The sequence below is a fragment of the Anguilla anguilla genome, chromosome 13 (genome assembly GCF_013347855.1).
Source record: "Anguilla anguilla isolate fAngAng1 chromosome 13, fAngAng1.pri, whole genome shotgun sequence".
Classification (NCBI taxonomy): domain Eukaryota; kingdom Metazoa; phylum Chordata; class Actinopteri; order Anguilliformes; family Anguillidae; genus Anguilla; species Anguilla anguilla.
This window is the reverse complement of record NC_049213.1, coordinates 33010718-33030415: the sequence shown is the minus strand read 5'-3', so window position 1 is coordinate 33030415 and position 19698 is coordinate 33010718. Positions and strand designations below refer to the sequence as shown.

General features: G+C 41.3%; 2 protein-coding genes across 2 annotated transcripts; one reads left to right on the top strand and one right to left on the bottom strand.

Annotated features, from left to right (window-relative positions):
- Nucleotides 1-5050: 5050 nt before the first annotated feature.
- apobec2a (apolipoprotein B mRNA editing enzyme, catalytic polypeptide-like 2a) lies at nt 5051-13601 on the top strand. The gene is made up of 3 exons (XM_035387146.1): nt 5051-5435; nt 9972-10502; nt 12376-13601. Exons 1-2 carry the CDS (start codon nt 5089-5091, stop codon nt 10498-10500), a joined length of 876 nt encoding a protein of 291 aa, XP_035243037.1. The 5' UTR covers nt 5051-5088; the 3' UTR covers nt 10501-10502; nt 12376-13601.
- A 437-nt stretch (nt 13602-14038) lies between these two features.
- On the bottom strand, nt 14039-18273 carry pth4 (parathyroid hormone 4). The gene is made up of 3 exons (XM_035387147.1): nt 17714-18273; nt 16622-16716; nt 14039-15278 (listed from the first exon to the last, which is right to left on the bottom strand). The coding sequence occupies exons 2-3, from the start codon at nt 16705-16707 to the stop codon at nt 14990-14992; spliced, it is 375 nt and encodes a 124-aa protein (XP_035243038.1). The 5' UTR covers nt 16708-16716; nt 17714-18273; the 3' UTR covers nt 14039-14989.
- Nucleotides 18274-19698: the final 1425 nt, after the last annotated feature.

Genomic DNA, 19698 nt, shown 5'->3' with positions numbered 1-19698 from the left:
AGATATTTTATAATCATGTTATTGTGGTTATTTACTCTCTTGAAGATTGGACGAAATGGAATAACATTATTGGTCCTCAAGGATCTTACAATGCATTACAATGTGTAAACAACTGGTAATCCAACTTCCTCTTGTAAAAAAAAAGACTGATAACTACAAATATTAATGTGTCAGTTATAAATCACACGATGCAATGCTTAAAGACTGCATCTTTGATGTAGTAAATAAAATATAGCGGTTTAAAAACAATAAGCTAGCCAATCATATCAAATAATAATGATTTCCAGGTTAGTCCTTATTATGGCACATGCCTTGATTCAGTCACCCCTAAACCTTTTTGTCATAAATGCCAGAGGAATACTGATAAACTGACACTTTCCTCCAATTGTGAGTGGAAGTGAGAGATAAAATGTTAAGGACTAAACACCTTATAGCTATTTTCCCATAATTTAATTTTTCCACTTTGCCATAAAAACCCCCCCACAACAAATCAATCACTGTCAATCATAGAGCAATTATTGCCTTGTCATTGCACACCCCTGAAGAACATGTTTGTCAGTATTTTTAAACAATGTTTTTTTTATTTCGTCCCTCTCAAATCTGTGTCGTTGTGCCATTCTAACCCAGATATGTAACGCTGCTTTTGTAGCGCAGTTCAGCCTGTAGTTCTGTTGTATTCACCACCGAACCGGTGGCTAAATTATTCCCCTGTGGGCCGCACTCTACATCAGCAGGACCTCTGTGTTATTGTGCCAATGCCCGAACAAATTCAGATATTCATCTCAGATAAATAAACTGCGTGTCAGCGATTGCCTATTAAATGTGTGATGACTGAAAAGTTTGAAACATAATGGCTCGCATCACTCATAATCATTCCCCATTTAAAGTTATTATTTATTAGTGCGCAACAAAAGTTGTGATAGTTAAGACCTGTCGAATGCTTCACGTACACAAACTTTCCTGTGTGTCAGCCTTCCTTTTTTCGTCCGGTGGAGTTTTGCGTGGGAGTGTATTCTTTTTCCATTTCCAGGATTTCAACACTGGTGGAAAAAAAAGACCTTTGTGTATGCAATGTGTGCTCTGAGACAGCTCCAGAAAAGGCGTCTTTATCAGCTGTCATTTTACGAACTTTTTTTTTTCAGCTTTCTCAAAAACGCGCTGCGTTACGTGGACTCGTCAGCGTCATGCGATGGCACAACACCGCGCTCCTCCTTGCGCAGTGTAAACACTCATTTCCTGAAAGTCCCGCCCCCCCGTTCCCCCCCTCATCCCCCATCACTCATACCCAAAACACAGCCCTGAACAGAAGGTGACCCTTTTGTGTCTCTGTGCCTTCAGGACCTGTTTTACAGAGGCCTATCCAGAGTTTCACAACCCCGGCTCCCCCCCCGCCCCGCCTACACCTTTCCACTGTTGCGTGGGCAGGCGAATGGAAAGCGGAGAGGCGCGGAATGTGGACGGGCAGGTTCCAGACGAGTCATGCTGCTCTCGTCCCCCTCAGCACACAAAAATGACACCTCTTTGCCTCTGCTGTTCCCCTGTACCCCTCTTCATCCTCCTCATCCTCCTCCTCCTCCTTAGCTTCATCTTCCTGGGTTTCCCCCCCCCCCTCTGGGCTGCTGATATGGCCATCTTTCAACGCCGGGGTCATAAACGCATGTGGTAAAGTGATTATGTTACATTACAGTAAAAGGGGTAGGGCTGCATGACAGGATGCACTTCCTGTACGGCTTCTTTGGGCTGTCAGATATATGATTACAGTCAAGGAGGTGAAAATCAAGTAGGTCCAGTTGATATGCAGAAAACATCTGACACTCCCACCGGCTGAGTGGAAGAATAATTTATTAAAGACTTCCAGTGAAGTGACTATGTCATATGTATCTCCGTAAACACACGAAGTAGGTCAATCACGTGACAATCACGCGTCTAAGGGTGGCAAATCCTTAGATATGACAGGTGTGACTAATCAAAAAAGGGTGACAAATGTATTGGAAACAGTGAGTGGCAATGCATGTCAGGCATCCATGTTTTTGTTGAAGAAGTCTGTCTTAATAGACTAAGAATGGAATATTGTAAGGCTGAACAAGGATTCCACGTGCAGCATTTCATATATTTTGTGGAACTCTGTTTTTCCCCTTTATTTTTTTCTTTCAGCATAAAAAGGCGTAAGGTCATTTAGACTAAACTGGAAAGAAGATTATTCAAATCCCCTTATTTCTTTTCTCCAGTATCCAAAGGACTGCCTTTGATAAGTGATGGGCGAAATGATGTGCCATAGGCCATATGATTGGTAGAGTACTGGGATCACTCAAATGACACAATGATAGGTTTAAGTCAAAGGAAATAAAAAGCAGCTCCATCCATTTTGGTTCAATCACTATTTTTAGCACTCCACAGCCAACATCAACATCAAAGGGCAACCTTACAGATAGATAAATAGAAGGTAAATATACTGTACACAATATTTGTCTCAATTCCCAAAGAGAAAAAGGGTTCTCAGAAAAGCTGCTTTGTGACAACGCCTTTTGTAAAAATCTTTTTTTTTAAAGTGCTATACAAATAGAATTGATTTGACTGAATGTCTGATGTCTTTTACTGCTAATGATTAATAGGCTGCAAAAATGGCTTCCATTGTTTCTGGTGGTGTCTTTGTCAAGGCTGGATTCCCCTGTCCTGGGCAAAGTGGTCAGTTCAGATGGCCACACCCAAAATAATAAATCGCGCGCACGAACCCTAAGCCAGGTCCGAATGCTGATTGGCTAAATCAAGGCTGTTGACTTGACTGCATTGGTCACACACACACACACACGCACACACACACACACACACACACAGACAAGGTTTATGGCTCAGATCCTGGAACCGGTCTCCCACTGAGAGTGTCCAATATCTGTTAAAAATTAAGCGGCGGTTTCAGCGGTATCTCAATCCCGCCAAGGGGGCCACGCGAGTTAACCATTTACCGATGTGTGACCGAGGGACTACCCTTATTAGTCTGTGCCGGCGTCTGGGCCCTGGGCAGCGGCAGAGGTCACGGCAGTAATACGGGGGACTGTGGAGAAAACAGATCGGGGGGGGGGGGGTTTCCCGCGTTCGTGGCTCCGAGGTCGTCCCGACTCTCGAATTCCTCCGGCCCAGCTAGTTGAGCTTCGGCCGGTGATGTAATGTGACCGAGCCTGAACCGCGACAGTTGAGGTCACAGCGGATTCGGGACCACCTTTAGTCGGGTCTTCTGTGTCACTCTTTTGAACTTTGTTAGTTGACTTATTACCTGTTTTGTGACGGAAAACAGAATAGAATGGAATAGAATCACTTAATTTTTCCCAGGGGGGAACTTGAGGTTTTTTTTTTTTTTTAAAAAGAACAGTATCGAAGAGACAGTATCAATGTTCATTTTGACAAAAAAATATTTACACTTGACTAAAACTGAAACCGAAAGATTAAAGTCATTTATCATTTCTGATTTTAAAGCCATGTGCAGCCGTTGAATAAGACCGTATACAATAGCCAGTATCATGGCATGACCATTATTAGCTGTAATTGCAATAAAAATTCCTAATACAATATGGTTTCTGTGTACTGTTATGTAATTATATATTAATACATAACATCAACATTTTCAAAGCTCTTAGTAGCATAAATATAACGTCCTTATGAGATAATGGAAATTCTTTCTCTGCTGTGTTGGTGTACTTCATGAGTTGCACTGCTGGTTTCAGCTTTTGTTCACTTGAATCATTAAACCATCATTATGAAAGCTGGAGCCATCCCCTGCCCCCTTCTTTCCCATTTTAGATTGACTAATTTCTCCTCCGTTACCACTAAACCATTCACACCCACACAGAAAAGGCCCGTTTGCAATATTGGGAAAGGTGCAGGTATGCCCCTTAGGGTAGAACTCCTGTTTCTCTTGTTCAAAACTGCAGCAGTAATTCACCGGCAACAGCCCACCTGTATTTCCACAAGCAAATGACTTTCCGCAAACAAATGGCGTTACTGCCTCCTTGTGGACAGTGAACCCTGAACATGGGAAAGGTCATGCCAGTCACCTATTTGGGCTAATAAAATGGTCAAATAAGTGAAGCAAGAGTAATCAGACTGCTCTGAAGGAAGTACCTTGCCATACACTAAATAGCTGCCAAGACAAAGAATGATACTGAACTCGGTAAAGATAAAATGTTTATAATTTAAATTCAGCCCAGCTCTTACTCACCGATAAAAACAGTGCCAGTCAAAACTAGCTCAAGCCAGTAAACCAAATAAAGCCGTTAATTTTACATGAATGGTAACTTCGTATAATTAAAACTTTTGCCAATATACGTTTTCATTTCAAGCTTCTCAAAAGCCTTCTGTACTTCATGCGGCTGAATTTTAGGACGGTACAGCTGGTGCCCTGACACTTACACGTTGCTATGAGAACATTTCAATCCCATGAGCCCCACACAGCAACGTTACAGTAAAAACACTTACAAGATCCAGCAGGAGATTAACTGGAATTAGAACAGCCAGAGTGACAGGCTCAAACGTATGCAACATGATCCAAGTCACACACTCTCACGCTCTCATACACTTAAACACACAGCCTGCCAATATCGCTGTGCATATACAGCATCAACCTTACGGCCTGTTCAGGTCATCAGGACAGTATACCATCAACCATGTGTGGAATTAACCTTTGTGTCAGTGACAGTGGTTGAACCTTTGTGTCCCACAGTGGCAGTGACAAGTGGCAAAGGAAGTCTTGACCTGCTTTTGCTCAAAAGGAGGCCCTCACACAGTATCACTTATCAATCAACTGTTTCCCCTCCCCTTGCCTTTCTCCCGGTTCTTTTAATAGCCCGGTCTGGAGCGAGTGCAGCAGCTGCCATTGGTCAGTGACACATGCTTGCTGTCCCTGCTCTCTCAGTCCGTGCCCCGCCCCCCCCCCCCCGTGTCCTGTCCGCCCTTCTATCTCCGGCGTCCCGTCTCGGCTCGATCCCCCCCCCCCCACCCGCGCCTGCCCGCCTGCCCGCCACCCGCCACCCTCCTCCCACCCCCCGCCCCCCCCCCCCACCGACAGACAGACGCAGGCAGCTTCCCAGGCCAGTCATGGCAGACAGGAAGGACAGCAAGGGCCCGGGCCGAGCACCGCTGAGGAAGAAGGAGAAGAAGGCGGAAGCCAAACCAGAGAAGGTTCCGGAGAAAGAGAAGGTTCCGGAGAAAGAGAAGGGAAAGGAGAAAGAGAAAGGAAAGGAGAAAGAGAAGGCGGAGGAGCAGCAGCAGCAGCAGCAGCAGCAGCAGCAGCCGGTGCAGCAGCCGGTGCAGGCGGAGGGGGCGAAGCCGGGGGACAAGCCGGGGGAGAATGGGGCGACCCCGGAGGGGGCAGCAGCCACTGGCGATGATGGAGAGTTCCAGTTCCAGCCCATTGAGCTGCCTCCCTGGGAGATCATTGAGGGGTAGGTGTACGCTCTCTCTCACGAAATATCCCACCCACACAAAATAACTTTAGAAGCGGAAGACAGTGCGAAGAGGTAGTAATATCGGCAGTTCTATATTAATAGAGGTACTGGTAATATTAGTGGTCATAGTGCTAGTGGTAGTTGTAGTAATGGTGGCATTATAGTGAGAGAGACATTAGAGAGCCAGAAAGATGGAATCATGGCCAATGGCTACCTTTGTCATGAGTCATGAGCTCCTCGATTTATAAGTACTTTGTCTACCACTGGGGCTCAACAGAAAAACATAGGAGAGAATTTGTGAAAGAATTATTAAGAATTGTGGCAGTACTTGCAGCAATAGTAGTGAAGTTTAAAAATAGATGAGCTATAGAGGTGTTTGTTTGCTTGACTGTAGTAGTTACGGGATAGAAGGTAGTAGCCTAAGATGTAACATGTATGGCACCACCACTGTAGGTTTATTGTCTTGGTAACTGTGTGCAGCGGACTAACTATTTGTTGTAAAATTATTTTTTAAAAACACTGCTAATTATAACTGTATGACTGTCGTTTTAATAATTATAACAGTCGTGCCAAACTGTAAATAGTTCATTTATAGCATGACAGCTGATTGGACAAAGAAAAATGGCAGTTAGTTGCAGCTAGCATCATGCTGAAGCTGCTGGTCTTGCTTTATTTCCCAAAGCTGCCATTTGCATGTACGCGCAGGCTTTTCGGACATTTTGGTCGGTCGGTCGGGGCAGTTAGGGTTTAAAAGCCAATAGGGCTTTGTGTCCAAGATTATTACTTGTATTTTTTTTCATCAAAGGGATCGTGTCTAATTAATTTATATAATTTAATTTCTTGATAATGTTTAGCATCTACTCACATTATCCAGTTATAAGATTATTTACGCTTGGAAGCTAAATGTACAGGTGAAATGGTAAACTTCAGTGTCTTACGAAAGGTTTTGGATTGTCTTTCTTATAATGTGCAACCCGTTTGTCTCCATATCAAAAGCCGCGTTTCCACCGCAGGAACTATACCCCGGAACTAGGAACCTTTTGAGGAACTCAGTGCGTTTCCACCGCAGGAACTAGGGTCTAAATTTAGTTCTGGGGGCTTTGTTTTACCCCCCAAAACGTTCCTGCTCGGGGGGTAGTACTTTCCGAAAGTACAGGAACCTTTTGGGTGGAGCTTGCAGCGCTGAACATTTCTGATTGGTCGAGTACTCGTAGCATTTGTGTTGTATTTATTTTCCGCCATTACCCGCCATGTTTGAAAATATGCAGCGGCAAACCAATTTATTTTCATAATAACTTCAAATCAAACTTGTATGTTATGCGGCGCAGTAGCCTACTTTTGGTTATAGCCTGTCAACGTCTTGGAATTATAACGTGTGCTCTTCTGTTCTTTTCTTGCTTTAGTATTCGTTTTATACAATGCTAAGCATTCGTGCTGGGACAGCATATTACGTAGGCTACCAAAACATTCAAACGGATTAATTCGGTTGCTGAATATTTTCTTCCGGATTTTCTTTGTTAGCCCGTTGTAATTGACTCAAAACGTTTGATACAGTTATGTGAGGTATGCGGTAGTTCTGCATAATTAACATTGGTGATACAGTACAAGCAAACTGGAAATCACCTTCCGCACTTTTTATTCGGGTAAAATAACAGGTTAATTCTAGTAATCTTCCCTTTAGCTTTTTCAGACTGCCGTAATTTTACTCAATTTTACTGCCATTTTTCAATTCCACGAAAAGACCAGGAAGACTATGGACTCATTTATGGTGCATGGTTCGCATCTGGAGGGCACACTTCGCTGCTCGGCTAACAGTAACTTCGAAGGAAAGCAAACGGTGGCTGTACCACTACTAATTTACATTTTCACGCAAGTCCGAGTTTTCGTTCTATTCTTGTCATTTTGCGATTAGCCTATATGGAATTGACGACGAGAAAGTAATAAAACAGCAAATTGTTTACAACGTGTGCATGTTTTCTGCTGTTAATGAATGTGTTTGAGAGGATATATGAAAATCAATAAATACAAAAGTAACCATATATAGTCATTGTTGGTAACCCGTTGGAATAAACCCCTCCGGGCTGTCCCGGTTATTAGAAAATAATGTAGGCTACTTCGGTGGTAGTATGGGATTACAGAAGAAATCATATGACAGATGGACCGACGACAACGTCAGTGGGCTAATTTGCCTAATCTTCGCGGTACTTTAGACCCCGGTGGAAACGCAGACAACCATTGGCTGAAGGAACCTTTTAGTTCCTGGTAAAGTAGTTCCTGGGACTGAAAGTTCCGGGTAATTTTGGTGGAAACGCGGCTAAAGAGGATTGTCAATCTAAATAAAAGTGTATGTCTTGCCATCATTTTTTTTCTTTTGTTGCACACCTTGCTCTGGTGCTATTGTATTGATCGCTGTGCATGAACCATTTTCATTCTCAAAAGGATGTGCCTTTGAGAATTTATTAGTTTTTTAAACAAAGGGCAAAACCTCCTTTATATTATATTTATCCAGACATTGAGCATTGCATTCTCTGTATGCTGTGTGAGCTCTGGAAGCATTGGATCCAAAGAGGAGACAAACATGACAAAAAATGAATAAACATCTTACTTAATAAACAAGAACTTGAATTTTATGCTGAATTGGAATGATAGATCTAGAGGTGAACTCTTTCATTTCAGAGAATAATTTTGTTGTTTGGATGTTCAATCAATACGTATTTGCAGCTCTGTTTTCATTGTAAATTATAAATCAAATTAAGGTTTGTGTGAAATTTATTTTATGACATTGAAAATTGAAATGATTGCTTTATTTGCTTAGATATATAATATTTAATTGTGTTTCATTTAAAATGGTTTCCTATATGTTACTATATTTTCCAATGAACACATAAGGTCCATATGTGTTTTTAATGATCCAGTTAAATGGCCTTCTCCATAATAAAGACATTTTATCAAGCCCTGCAAAATTCAAGACTCAGTATTGTTTTCTTGTTCGGGGTCAGCAGGTAGTTGCTATGTTTGTATGTTGGTGGTTTTTTTAAATCAAGTGGACGTAGGGGTCTGACCCCTTCCCCCAACCCCTGCCCCCTCCCCCTTCCCTGACATGTGTGTTTATTGTTCTTCAGATTGGGTATTTCTGTATGATAGCAAACATAGGCCATCCTGTCCTTTGGTCCTTTGATCAAAGTAATTGGTTAATTTCTTATCATTGTGTAGAATCAAAAGAGCCTAATTTAATCATCCTGGATTGGACGGTCAGTATTCCGACGGCAGAGCAGAGCACAGACAGACTGTCTCTGTCGAGAGTGGTTGATCACAGAGGCAATCCCAGAATTCCCTGAACATTCCGCCGGGAGTATTAAGGGAACGATACAATGCCCGCTGACAGCTAAATCGCAACAACGGCCAAAAAAGAAATTGGGTCGTGAAGTCAGGGTCCTAATAATAAAGATTTGACATACCAGGCAGGGCTGGATAGCAGGCCATATTTAGCCCAGAGTTGCAGTGCTGGTCATTCCCCCGCCCCCCCACTCCCCATCCCCCATCATAATGTCAAAGTGTCAGATCCAAAAACAGTGCACCCCCAACAGAGATGGATTTTTATCTCCAGGCTGAGTGCTATTTTTTGGAGTGCTATCTTTGAACATGGCATCTCGATTGTAATGCTTAAACTTTTTTTTATCACTGCAAGCTTTTATTTTGAAGCTGTTGTCACAACACATTGGAATAAGGTTGTGATGACCCTTTGTTTTGATTCACCATGGTTTCCTGTGTTAGTGTTGTGGGGCTGGATATCAAGTCACTGAAGTCAGAGACTTGATATCCAGCATCATAATGCCTGAGAGGGCATTGGGGATTGAATCAGAACCTAATTCAATATGCATAAAAAACATTCTGACTGTCTTCACAAAGGCTTAAATCCACAGCTGAAATTGAACTTTGTGAGAATGTTGTTGCTATAGCATTGACGTTGGCTGCTTTTCAAAGTTGTAGAGGCATAAAAAAAATAGTATATTAAATAGGTTTGTTTAATCCTCATGTCCTAAATTTTCTTGATTTAGAGGTGATTTGTTATCTATTTATTATTTGTGGATACATAGCATGTATGAAAGGGGCACTTTTTTTTTATAAGTATGTGGGTACAGTATAAAAATAATGTGCATTTTCAAGCGGTCGGGAAAAAATTATTAATTTTTTCCCATATTGATTCAAATTGAATTGTTCAGGGTTTTTTTATTACATCCAAGAAGCAGTCACTGTCAAGTGGCATGTGACTATCTGACTGCAAATGGCTCTACACAAAAAGATCAATCAATCAATCAATCAAACTTTATTTATAAAGTACATTTCCAACAGCGGGTGCAACTCAATGTGCTGTACATGAAAAGACAAAAAAAACAGGGTGATTGAAGGATATAAAAAAACATTTAAGACCTTTAAAATCACGATAAAAAAAATAATTTTTTTAAATCAAATGACTAACTGACTTGTTAGTTGATTTAGTTGGCCTGACATCTGTTCCCTTTGTTTTTTCAGAGAACGGATAGACCCCTTCTCCTTCAAGTTCCAGTTTAAGAACGTGGAGTATTCCTCGGGCCGAAACAAGACCTTCCTGTGCTTCCTGGTGGACTCGCAGGCGCCCGAGGGCGAGGTCAGGCGGGGCTACCTGGAGGACGAGCACTCGGGCACGCACGCCGAGGAGGCCTTCTTCCACCTGGTGCTGCCGGAGTACGACCCGGCGCAGCGATACACGGTCACCTGGTACGTCTCGTCCAGCCCCTGCCCGGCCTGCGCCGCCAAGCTGGCGGAGGTCCTGCGGGCGCGCCAGACCCTGCGCCTCACCATCTTCTCCGCCCGCATCTTCATGTGGGAGGAGCCCGAGGCGCAGGCGGGCCTGAAGGCGCTGGCCGCCGCCGGCTGCAAGCTGCGCATGATGAAGCCCACGGACTTTACCTACACCTGGGAAACCTTCGTGGACCACGAGGATCAGAAGTTTGAACCCTGGGAGGACTGCAAGGATAACTACGACTACTACCAGGAGAAGCTAGCCGACATGCTGCAGTAACAGTGAGTGACGTCACGGAGACCCAACCCCTCCCCCTCTTCCACCCTTGCCACATCAGCCACCTCCCAAACACAATAAAACTGTTGTGTTAAATATGTATAGGCTATTGGTAGGTTAATCAGTGTTCAATCAACTCTTACAGAGTACATATGGTCCCTATTGGACTCATATGTACTGTGTTAGAGTTGAATTAACTCTGAGTAACACCAGATATTTTACTGTGCATAATGTTCTGGATTTAAACAAGTGTGGTGAACATCAGAGTGCAGTATAGTTAAGCTGCACTATGCAATCTACCAATAGCCCATACACATATTGAAATATGCATAATGATTTTTATGCCTTCACGGCGGCACAGCCGTGGCAGGAGGCATTATGTTTTCGGGTTGTCCGTCCGTCCATCCGTCCGTCCCAATTCTTGTGAACGCGATATCTCAGGAACGCCTTGAGGGAATTTCTTCAAATTTGGCACAAACGTCCACTTGGACTCAGGGATGAACTGATTAGAGTTTAGTGGTCAAAGGTCAAGGTCACTATGACCGCACAAAACATGTTTTTGGCCATAACTCAAGAATTCATATGCTAATTATGAATTTGTTTCACACAAATGTCTACTACGATAAAATGATGAAGTGATGACATTTTATATCCAAAATGGCTACTGGTTGGTGGAGGCATACAACCGTGTTCTAGTTTTAAACATACGCTGATGTTTACATTACCCCTTTTTCTTCACCACACTTTAAAAATCAGCACAAAATCAGCTCTGCGTCACTGAGCACGCTGTTCATTGCTAGCCGCATGCTAAGACCGTGCCTAATTATATGAATGAGAGAGTCCGGACAATAAGCCTCATCTATCATCAGGATCAGATATATAAGGTTTCCTCTCGAGGAGCGACTGTCTGCTTTAGGGACTCAAGGAGCTGAAGGAGCCTGAAAGAGCAGCAGCAGGTGGCAGAGTGAGCAGCGTTACAGTCTCCCTGTGCCTCTGACTTGTAGTCTTGTAATAGGAAATGGCATTGGGGGAACTTGCCCTTGAGCTAATTAAGCCATACGAGACTTCAGCCTTATGGCTTTCGAGTGTGATTCACGCTTAAAGGGAAATGACACTGGTAACTAATGTGAGGGAAATGAATATGCATTATCAATTTTTTCAATTTTGATGGAGAGTGATATATAAATGCTTAAAGCAGGATGCTGTCAGAATGTAATATATTTCCTCATTCAGGAAATTAATGAATAATTTTGGCAGTACCCACATTATCACATCTGACAGTTCTTATAATGTGTTACAGGATAATTGAGGCCTTGGTGTTTTATGACAGGAGAATATGAGAATGTCCTGGGGAGCTCTGTTTCCTGAAGGGTCAACCTGAACATCTCAAGCAATTAGTGGAAACAAAATCTACCCATGGGGATATTCTCTGCTATTAGTGGTGTCCTCATTAGTGCCCTCTAAACACATTCATGAAATGCATGGGTTTTTTTTTTTTGAGGGGGGGGGGCTTACTGTGATGGCAAGGGAATATGGTGAAAGCAATAATGGAAAAATGCTGAGTTTCACTTGGGCATACTGCCCCCAGAATCACTCTTATGAATATAGTATAGGTGTTCTTCAGAGGTGCAAAATCCAGCTCCAGGACGTAAAAGTACTCCCCATGATTTTGTTGCTCTAATCACCTGGATTTGCTAATTAGCACAACTCATCTGTCAGGATGCAGAAGTAATTAGTGAAATCAGTTCATGGAGAAAGACATGGCAGGACTTTTACTTTCTTTACCCCTGGATTTCCACCGTGACACCCCTACCCCCCCCCCCCAACCCCCCTTTGCTCCTCCCTCATTTCTGTCTCTCGTCTTCCTTTCTTCATCAGGGCCTGCTGCTGGATGAAAGCGCACATACAAGCTCCTGCTTCCGGGCATTCTGCATCTGCTTTAAGACCTGAGTATATGTGTCCTTCCTGGCCCTACAAAAAGTCTCCCTCTTTCACCCTGCTATAGAAACAAAGCCTTTCGCCTTATAAAAAAAACCCACTATATTGGATGCTATGGAGCTACACTCTATTCCCTTCTCTCAAAGGCATAATTTAAAGTCCCTACAAGGGGCTGTTTTTAACCCCAGAGCTGGGCCCGAAAATTTATCTCCAAGCTGCCCTTCAGCACTCAGGGGACCCTCTGTCAAAACAATCTGAGATGTTACCATGACACCTGGTCCAAAAACTAATGCTGCGCTCACATTAAGAAATGTCCATCAACTGTTTCACCAGCTTTTCTCAAGCATGTATTCCCTTTGCTTAAGCACCAGTGCTATCCTTTTCAACACCAATCAAAAAAAAATAGTTCTGTAAATTAATTATTGGAGGACAAATCTTATCTAATCTCATGACATTGTTGTTGTTTTTTATATCTTAAAAAAAAGCCTTACCGTCTTGAAATTCATACCGAGTATGCCCTTAGGTTTAAAAATGATATTCAGATATTTAGGTTTTAGATTTTTTATATTTTGATATATTCATTAATTAAAGAATCAAACATTTTATTAGAGGAAAAAAAATCCCATTTGGTACAGTTTAAAACATGTTGGGGATGAACTGTCATGTTGTATGGGACATAATTTCAAATAATTTTCATGAAACACATCTATGTTTGTTTTCATGCAACTTTAGTATTCTGAAGAAGGTTCTCCTGAAAATGTTCGTACTGAGTATTTAGTCTACTGTTAGTGATGACTGCAGTTAGCTTTTCTTGCAGTTTATCTTTTGTTTACAACATGTTTTATTGTGCAATTAAAGTCATAATGCACTAAAGTAAACCAAGAAGCTGAGATGTTCATGTTATTCTACAAACCTGTTCTATAAATGTATACAAATATTTAATTAATAATTTTAGACATAAAGTGCAAGCAAAGATTAAAATCATGCTAATAGCAGCTTTAAAAAACTTGTACTGAATCATTTGTTAATGAAATATTGTACATTAAAAGTGTCAAATGACACAACTGTTAGGGATAGCTCCTTAGGATTGTGCCTAGGATTTCGTGGTGTAGGTTACTGGCAATAGCAATTTAATAAATGCTTTCCCAAATATAAACGAAAATGAATATGTGGACTCCACAGATTTGTTCTTGTTACATATTTATTTTATCCCAATGGCTTTTGTTCAGGTCAGTGAACTTGTATAGTGGCTGCTACCAACTCATTAGAGACATCATTAAAGTGTAATAACAATTGAGAGATACCTGTAGGGACCTTCACCTTTCTCTGAAGGTTCTGTTTGCTTTCTCTCGCTCTCTTTCTCTCTTTTTTGTTTTTGTGTGTCAACATACTCTTAGGAACTCACTTACTTATATGTTGTCTCAATAGCACTCTTTCATTCATTCATTAATTCATTCATTCATTCACCAAATGGATGGATGTTCTTCCTTTCCATTTATTGCAATAGTCAATTATGTGTTTCTTGGCTGGCATGTAACATTCAAAATAATATTTCCCATAGAGATTATGGGGAAAGGAGGAAACATTCCACAAGGGTAAATTATTTTACAATAATAAAATGAAAAGAGGATTTTTATTTGGTTTCAGATTCCACAACAACCCACATATGCATCCAGACTTTATTTGCATCCCAGGTAAGACTTTCAGCAGCCAATGAGAAAGCAGAGTGGCAAGAAAAGACTATAACCCACCTCAAAATAACCTCACAAAATGAAATGCTGCAGAGAAATGTACTTCATAATCATTTCATAAGAATTATACTCTTCAGTGACAATAAACTAAAACAATAAATAAAGATTTTTAGATTGCTGAACAGATGCCATTAATAATTATTATGCCTGCTGTGGGGTTCTAAAACAATTATATAAACAGCGTGATTTAATAAGTACTCAAAAGTAACTGTAATAAGTACTCAAAAATGTCAAAAGGCTATAACATTAAGCCATATATTACATATCTCAATATATTCACTAGCCTTTACTGCACATTGCACAGAAAGGTGGTGCAGTACACAGTTACATATCTTATTCGAAGTATAGGCTACTCTTAACTTTCATCAAATTGATTTGACTAAATTGAACTCAATATAATTTCAGTTCTCTCACCTGACATGAAGAAAGAAGACAGCACAACGTGAGACATCGAAATTTGTTCGAAGAGAAATGTAATTATGCATTAACTATGCAGACACCTGGCACACATGTTCATCAAGCCAAAAAAAAAAAAAAATTACTGAAGCAGATTGAGACTGATGATCAATTTATAGGTAAGGTCTCATCCAACTCCATCCAAGTTCACAAACCACCACTTACTTCAGGGGTATGTTAAACCCAACAATTAAGTTATACTTAATAAGTTATTCGAAATCCCCATTACAAGAAGGACGGGATGAGAGACAAAGCATTTTAATTTCAGGGGAGTGAGAACCAATACAGCACATGCTCTGCTGTACAGTTCTGATCGACGAGGAGGCGGCGACGTTTCTCCCCCGGGGCTATTTCTCGCTCGCGGGGAGGCCGGTGAGGTGGGGTTTGCGGACAGAGCACCACAGCACTTGCAGCAGGCTTCCCAGGGTGCTGCTTTTGGCCCCCCTCTCCAGCTGGGACAGGACCTCCTGTGTGGCCTGGGCCCTGCAGTCCGTGGGGGGGTCAGAATCCAGCTCGGGGGTCCTGGCCTGGGCTGTGTGCAGTCCTTCCATGGTGTTGGACAGCCACATGAGTCTCTTCAGGCTCTGCATGGCCCGACCGCGGTCGTGCATCAGCTGGTGTTCTGTCACGGCCCGCCTGCCCAATAGAAACAGGGGAAAAGTTTACATTGGAGTCGTGTACAATTACACACTGAACTCTAGTTATTGGGTTGCGGCAGACATCTGCATGCAATTTTATATATTAGTCCACTAGAGGGCGCCATACGGTCAATATTAATGAGTCGATTTCTGAGAGCCATGTTTACTGTCTTAGCAGTTACTCTCTGTTCTTGTCAGATGCATTCCTTAATATTCAGATTATCTATGAGTTGTGTCATTTTTTTTTTTTTACACAGGAAAAGAAAAAAATCAGAATTACATCTCTGAGTGTGCCTTACGATTCATGCCTATGCCACTGTGCCTCCTGCACCCAAGGACATATAGTTCCATTTGCATCAAAAACAGTGCATTAAGGGCATGTGTCCAGTAAATATACATGCATATAACACTCGGTTCCCCAGGGCAGGTAAAACCAGGTGCCAGACAAGTAAAACTGCCCGAATAGGCAACTGAAGTGACGATTCAGGGCTAAATTCCAATTTAGTTAATCAAATCACGGTTGAGCTCTGATAAGCTAGCACAGATGCCGAGTTTTTGTGAACAAAAACAGGGTTGTAAGGCAGGGGTCTAACTGAGGCCACTGACTAATTACAGAATCTAAACATTTGGCGAGTCAGAAACAATAGTTAACATCACTTAGCATTCATCTGCTCTGTCCCGTTATTATGGGACAACAATAATTGAAACAGTGCCTTAATTACAGAATTAGAACATGCTGTAAATAATGGCCCTGGTTTATCTAGAAGATGATATCAAGGCAAGTCAGAATACCCTTTTACAACAAAGGGGCAGCGAGCTGACGGTCACAGGTAGAACACCGGCGCTGTAAGAAAGATACAGGCATATTTCTGTAAAGGAATCCCCTCATTTGTCTGTATGTTTCTCTGAGTTGAGGGGAAAGATCATCCACCAGATGTTGAAATGGCACCCTGGAGCCAGTGTTTTTTCAGTCTAGGGTGAGGGATTTGGAGGCAGGTACAACAGCTTGTCGATGTTTAGAGATACTTGCCTCCGTGTGGTCCTGTACTTGATGGATTTCCTAGCTTTACTACAGAGATTGTCTTTTTTGTGGTTTTCATTTCTTAGAAATTTATCTTGTGTTCTCTAATCTTTGTTGTCTGTCATTTGTTTTATATTGTCTGTCTGTAACCATGTTGTATATGCCGCTGCCTGTTTTGGCAATCAGGTTTTTCCTGGTTATATAAAGGTTAAGGTAATAATAAAACATAATAAATCATAAATAGTTATTTCAAGTACTTCTTTAATTTTAATTACTACTTTCAAGTATGTCTTTAATATGCAGGGAAGGGGTGCGCTTACCTCTCATTCTCCTGACACCAGGCAAACGAAAATATAATGATGACCATAACAGCCATGGACTGGAGGTGTTTTTGTGACACAAGCATCGTCTGTGACTTGAAAGACAAAAACAAAGAGTCCTGTAACAATCCACTCACTTTATTGCCAGTTTTCTTTTTTTGTTTTTATTTCCACGTTCAAGCACATCCAAACAGGACTGCTGTGCGTAGGTAATGTTAAGAATGACGTTCTTTGCACTGTGGTTTGGTTTCAACATATGGTGAAGGTGAAATGGTTCCATTCGAAGTTTCATTTGACTACTATTCAGAAATTGACAAATTGCTAAATCTGTCATGTAGCCAAACTTTATCATATAATGCAATTGTTTCACATGCATTATAGTTATAAAAGATTGGTATATGAAAGTAGTTAAAACATTTGTGCCGGGATTCCATCGACATTCATCATTGACCATTACTCAGAATTACGCTAATGCATGTGTCCATCTTTGTTCAAGCCTCCTTTGAAGCTGCAAGTGTGCTCTCACATAAAAGCAACATATCTCACTTCAACAAGGAAATACTCTACAGTCCTCTCCAGCAGGGTTCGAATTACGGGGAGGATTGGGGGGGTCTGACCCCCCTAATTAAGACTTAGACCCCCCCCCCCCCCCCCAAAAAAGAGGTAAAAACAACAGGTTGGGTGGGTCGAAGCATTTATATATTCTTCTTACCTGTAATTGTAAATAATACAATATATTTCCCATCAGTGGCGTCACTAGGGTTGATGTCTAGCAATGCCACTGGTGGGAAATATATTGTAATATTTACGATTACAGGTAAGAAGGATATATAAATGTTTCGACCCCCCGACCTGTTGTTTTTACCTCTTTTGGGGGGGTCCAAGTCTTAATTGGGGGGGTCAGACCCCCCCAATCCCCCCCGTGATTCGAACCCTGCTCTCCAGTCTGTGTCATAGTTCGCAAGGCTCAAAACACTCTATAAAACCCCTCACTGACAAGCAGATCTGTTTATTTAAAAAGCATTATGAAAGATCAAACAGATTAAATGTTTCTATGCAAAATTTTTTTTTTTTTGTAACGAATAAACTCACCTTAATTGGGGACCTTCTGCAATATCATCAGATAAGTCTACTCACACTGTCCTCCTTCGGCCTGGGGTGAACAAGTAGTTGTGCTATCCCACTGCTGCTGTACGCTGAAGTGAATTCATGTTCAGTGACCAGCTGCTTTATATACCCAACCATACGATTGCACCAGCTTTTCAAACTCGAATAGGCCGTTTAGTCCAACTCAAACAAAAAAAAGGCATTGTCATTCACGGATACTTTTTTTTATCAGGCAAACTGGATTCTTCGTCAACGGAAGGCGTTAATGTTCAGTTATTTCACATCGATGCTAATTTGACCGCAAGGTCAGTAAAGCTCCCAATTTAGTTTGAAATTAATAGAGTATGCCTCATCCAAATTCTGTAGGCCTTTATTATTATTGTCTAAGAATTGTGCGTCATTCAAACATTGTCATTACGTGTCGTGCAAAGAATTAGCTGAGTCGGATTTGAGTAATAATAGCCAATTAACTTATTCAGCACAGTCTTCCAGCATCCCCAGATTGTTGTTTCATTGTTGAATTTATCTTCTAGCTTACAACCATTACAATACATCAAAAGAGTTCATGTCCACATATTTTACATTTTCTTGACAGCCATGTTAGGGGAACAGAGCATGCCATTATATGATATTCAACGAAAAATGAAATGAAAAACAAAAACCCCATGATCAACATAGAGACATTTTCACCCATTCAGAACATTAGAAACAGCTTCATTTTACATGTGGGGTATCTTAACCAAGCAAGCATTCAAACTACAAAGAAAACACACCTATTGCTACTGATTAAGCAGCTATATGTATGTACAGTATGTATGTGCGTATGTACAATATGTATATGAATAGACACACACAGATACACATATTGCCCAGTTTTACCTAGTTAAAATACTTTTCTCAGAGAGCTGCTATTGGGCATCATGACTTGATCTTTCTTATAATTACTCTGCATTGGTTCGACATGTTTCCCTGGTCCTAGGGAACATCCCTTAGAAACTGCGAGCAGGCTGTTATCTTGACAACACCTTTATGAACAGACTCCCTCAGTTAGGAATGTTGGCAGCCTTTCTGAGGACAAAAGCTTTGCTTTTCTTCAGTTGTTCTCCACTGACGCAGGATTCCGCTGCACCATATTGGCCAATGGGTAGCAACCAGCTGTCCGGTTTTCCCCCTGACTTCTCCAGGACACCAAACAGCAAACCAAGAAGGGCTCATTGTGGAGTAGCCCCTTGGTTTGATATTAAAAGTGGGTGAAATGGGTTGCAATTTCCAACCATAATTTGTTGTGTGGGCAAAAGACATAATTTGTTGTGTGTTGTAGAACAAAACAGTATACAAACCATTTTTCCATATAAATTCTTATGGAGATTAAAAATCATGATAATGTCTTACGGCACATAAAATTTGAATCACTGAATTTTTATTTTTCATAAATTTCCAAGCCAGAGTAGCACAATCAAGAATGACTTGCTCAAACTTACATCTGAGTCAAAGCAGTGAGTTATTGAGGAACTCTGTTGTCTTTAGAGAAAGCAACATTCACTGCAGTCCTACTTCGGAAAAATATCTGCATATCTTCAGAAAAGTAAATGCATTTAGCAAACTATATATGTTTTTTTGTTTATAGGATGTGGGATGATGATAGTCTGTGTGATAATTGCTTATTGCTAATCCTGATTATTCATTTGACAAAATTATTATCTTCCTGCTTCCTATACACAGTTTCAGCTGAGGCTGAATGGCAGCTTTTTAATAGCCTGTTGATTTTGTTCTGTTTTTCCAATCAGAAATGTTGTCTTGGGATTCTTGGGAAATCAGCCTAGTAAGCATAGCCCTTGGCCAAGGTGTTAAAATAACTAAAAGCTCTGTCAAATTGTTGAGATATAACTGAACATAAACTCATATTAAAAAAATCTTAGCAGCATTCATAAGTGTGGACACCATATGCTCCCAACTCTTTTCTGCTAAAG

Coding starts and splice junctions, on each gene's coding strand:
- apobec2a (XM_035387146.1), top strand. CDS start 5,089: ATGGCAGACAGGAAGGACAGCAAGGGCCCGGGCCGAGCACCGCTGAGG. Junction 5,436..9,971: donor CCCTGGGAGATCATTGAGGG/GTAGGTGTACGC, acceptor TTGTTTTTTCAG/AGAACGGATAGACCCCTTCT.
- pth4 (XM_035387147.1), bottom strand. CDS start 16,707: ATGCTTGTGTCACAAAAACACCTCCAGTCCATGGCTGTTATGGTCATC. Junction 15,279..16,621: donor TGGTGTCAGGAGAATGAGAG/GTAAGCGCACCC, acceptor TCTATTGGGCAG/GCGGGCCGTGACAGAACACC.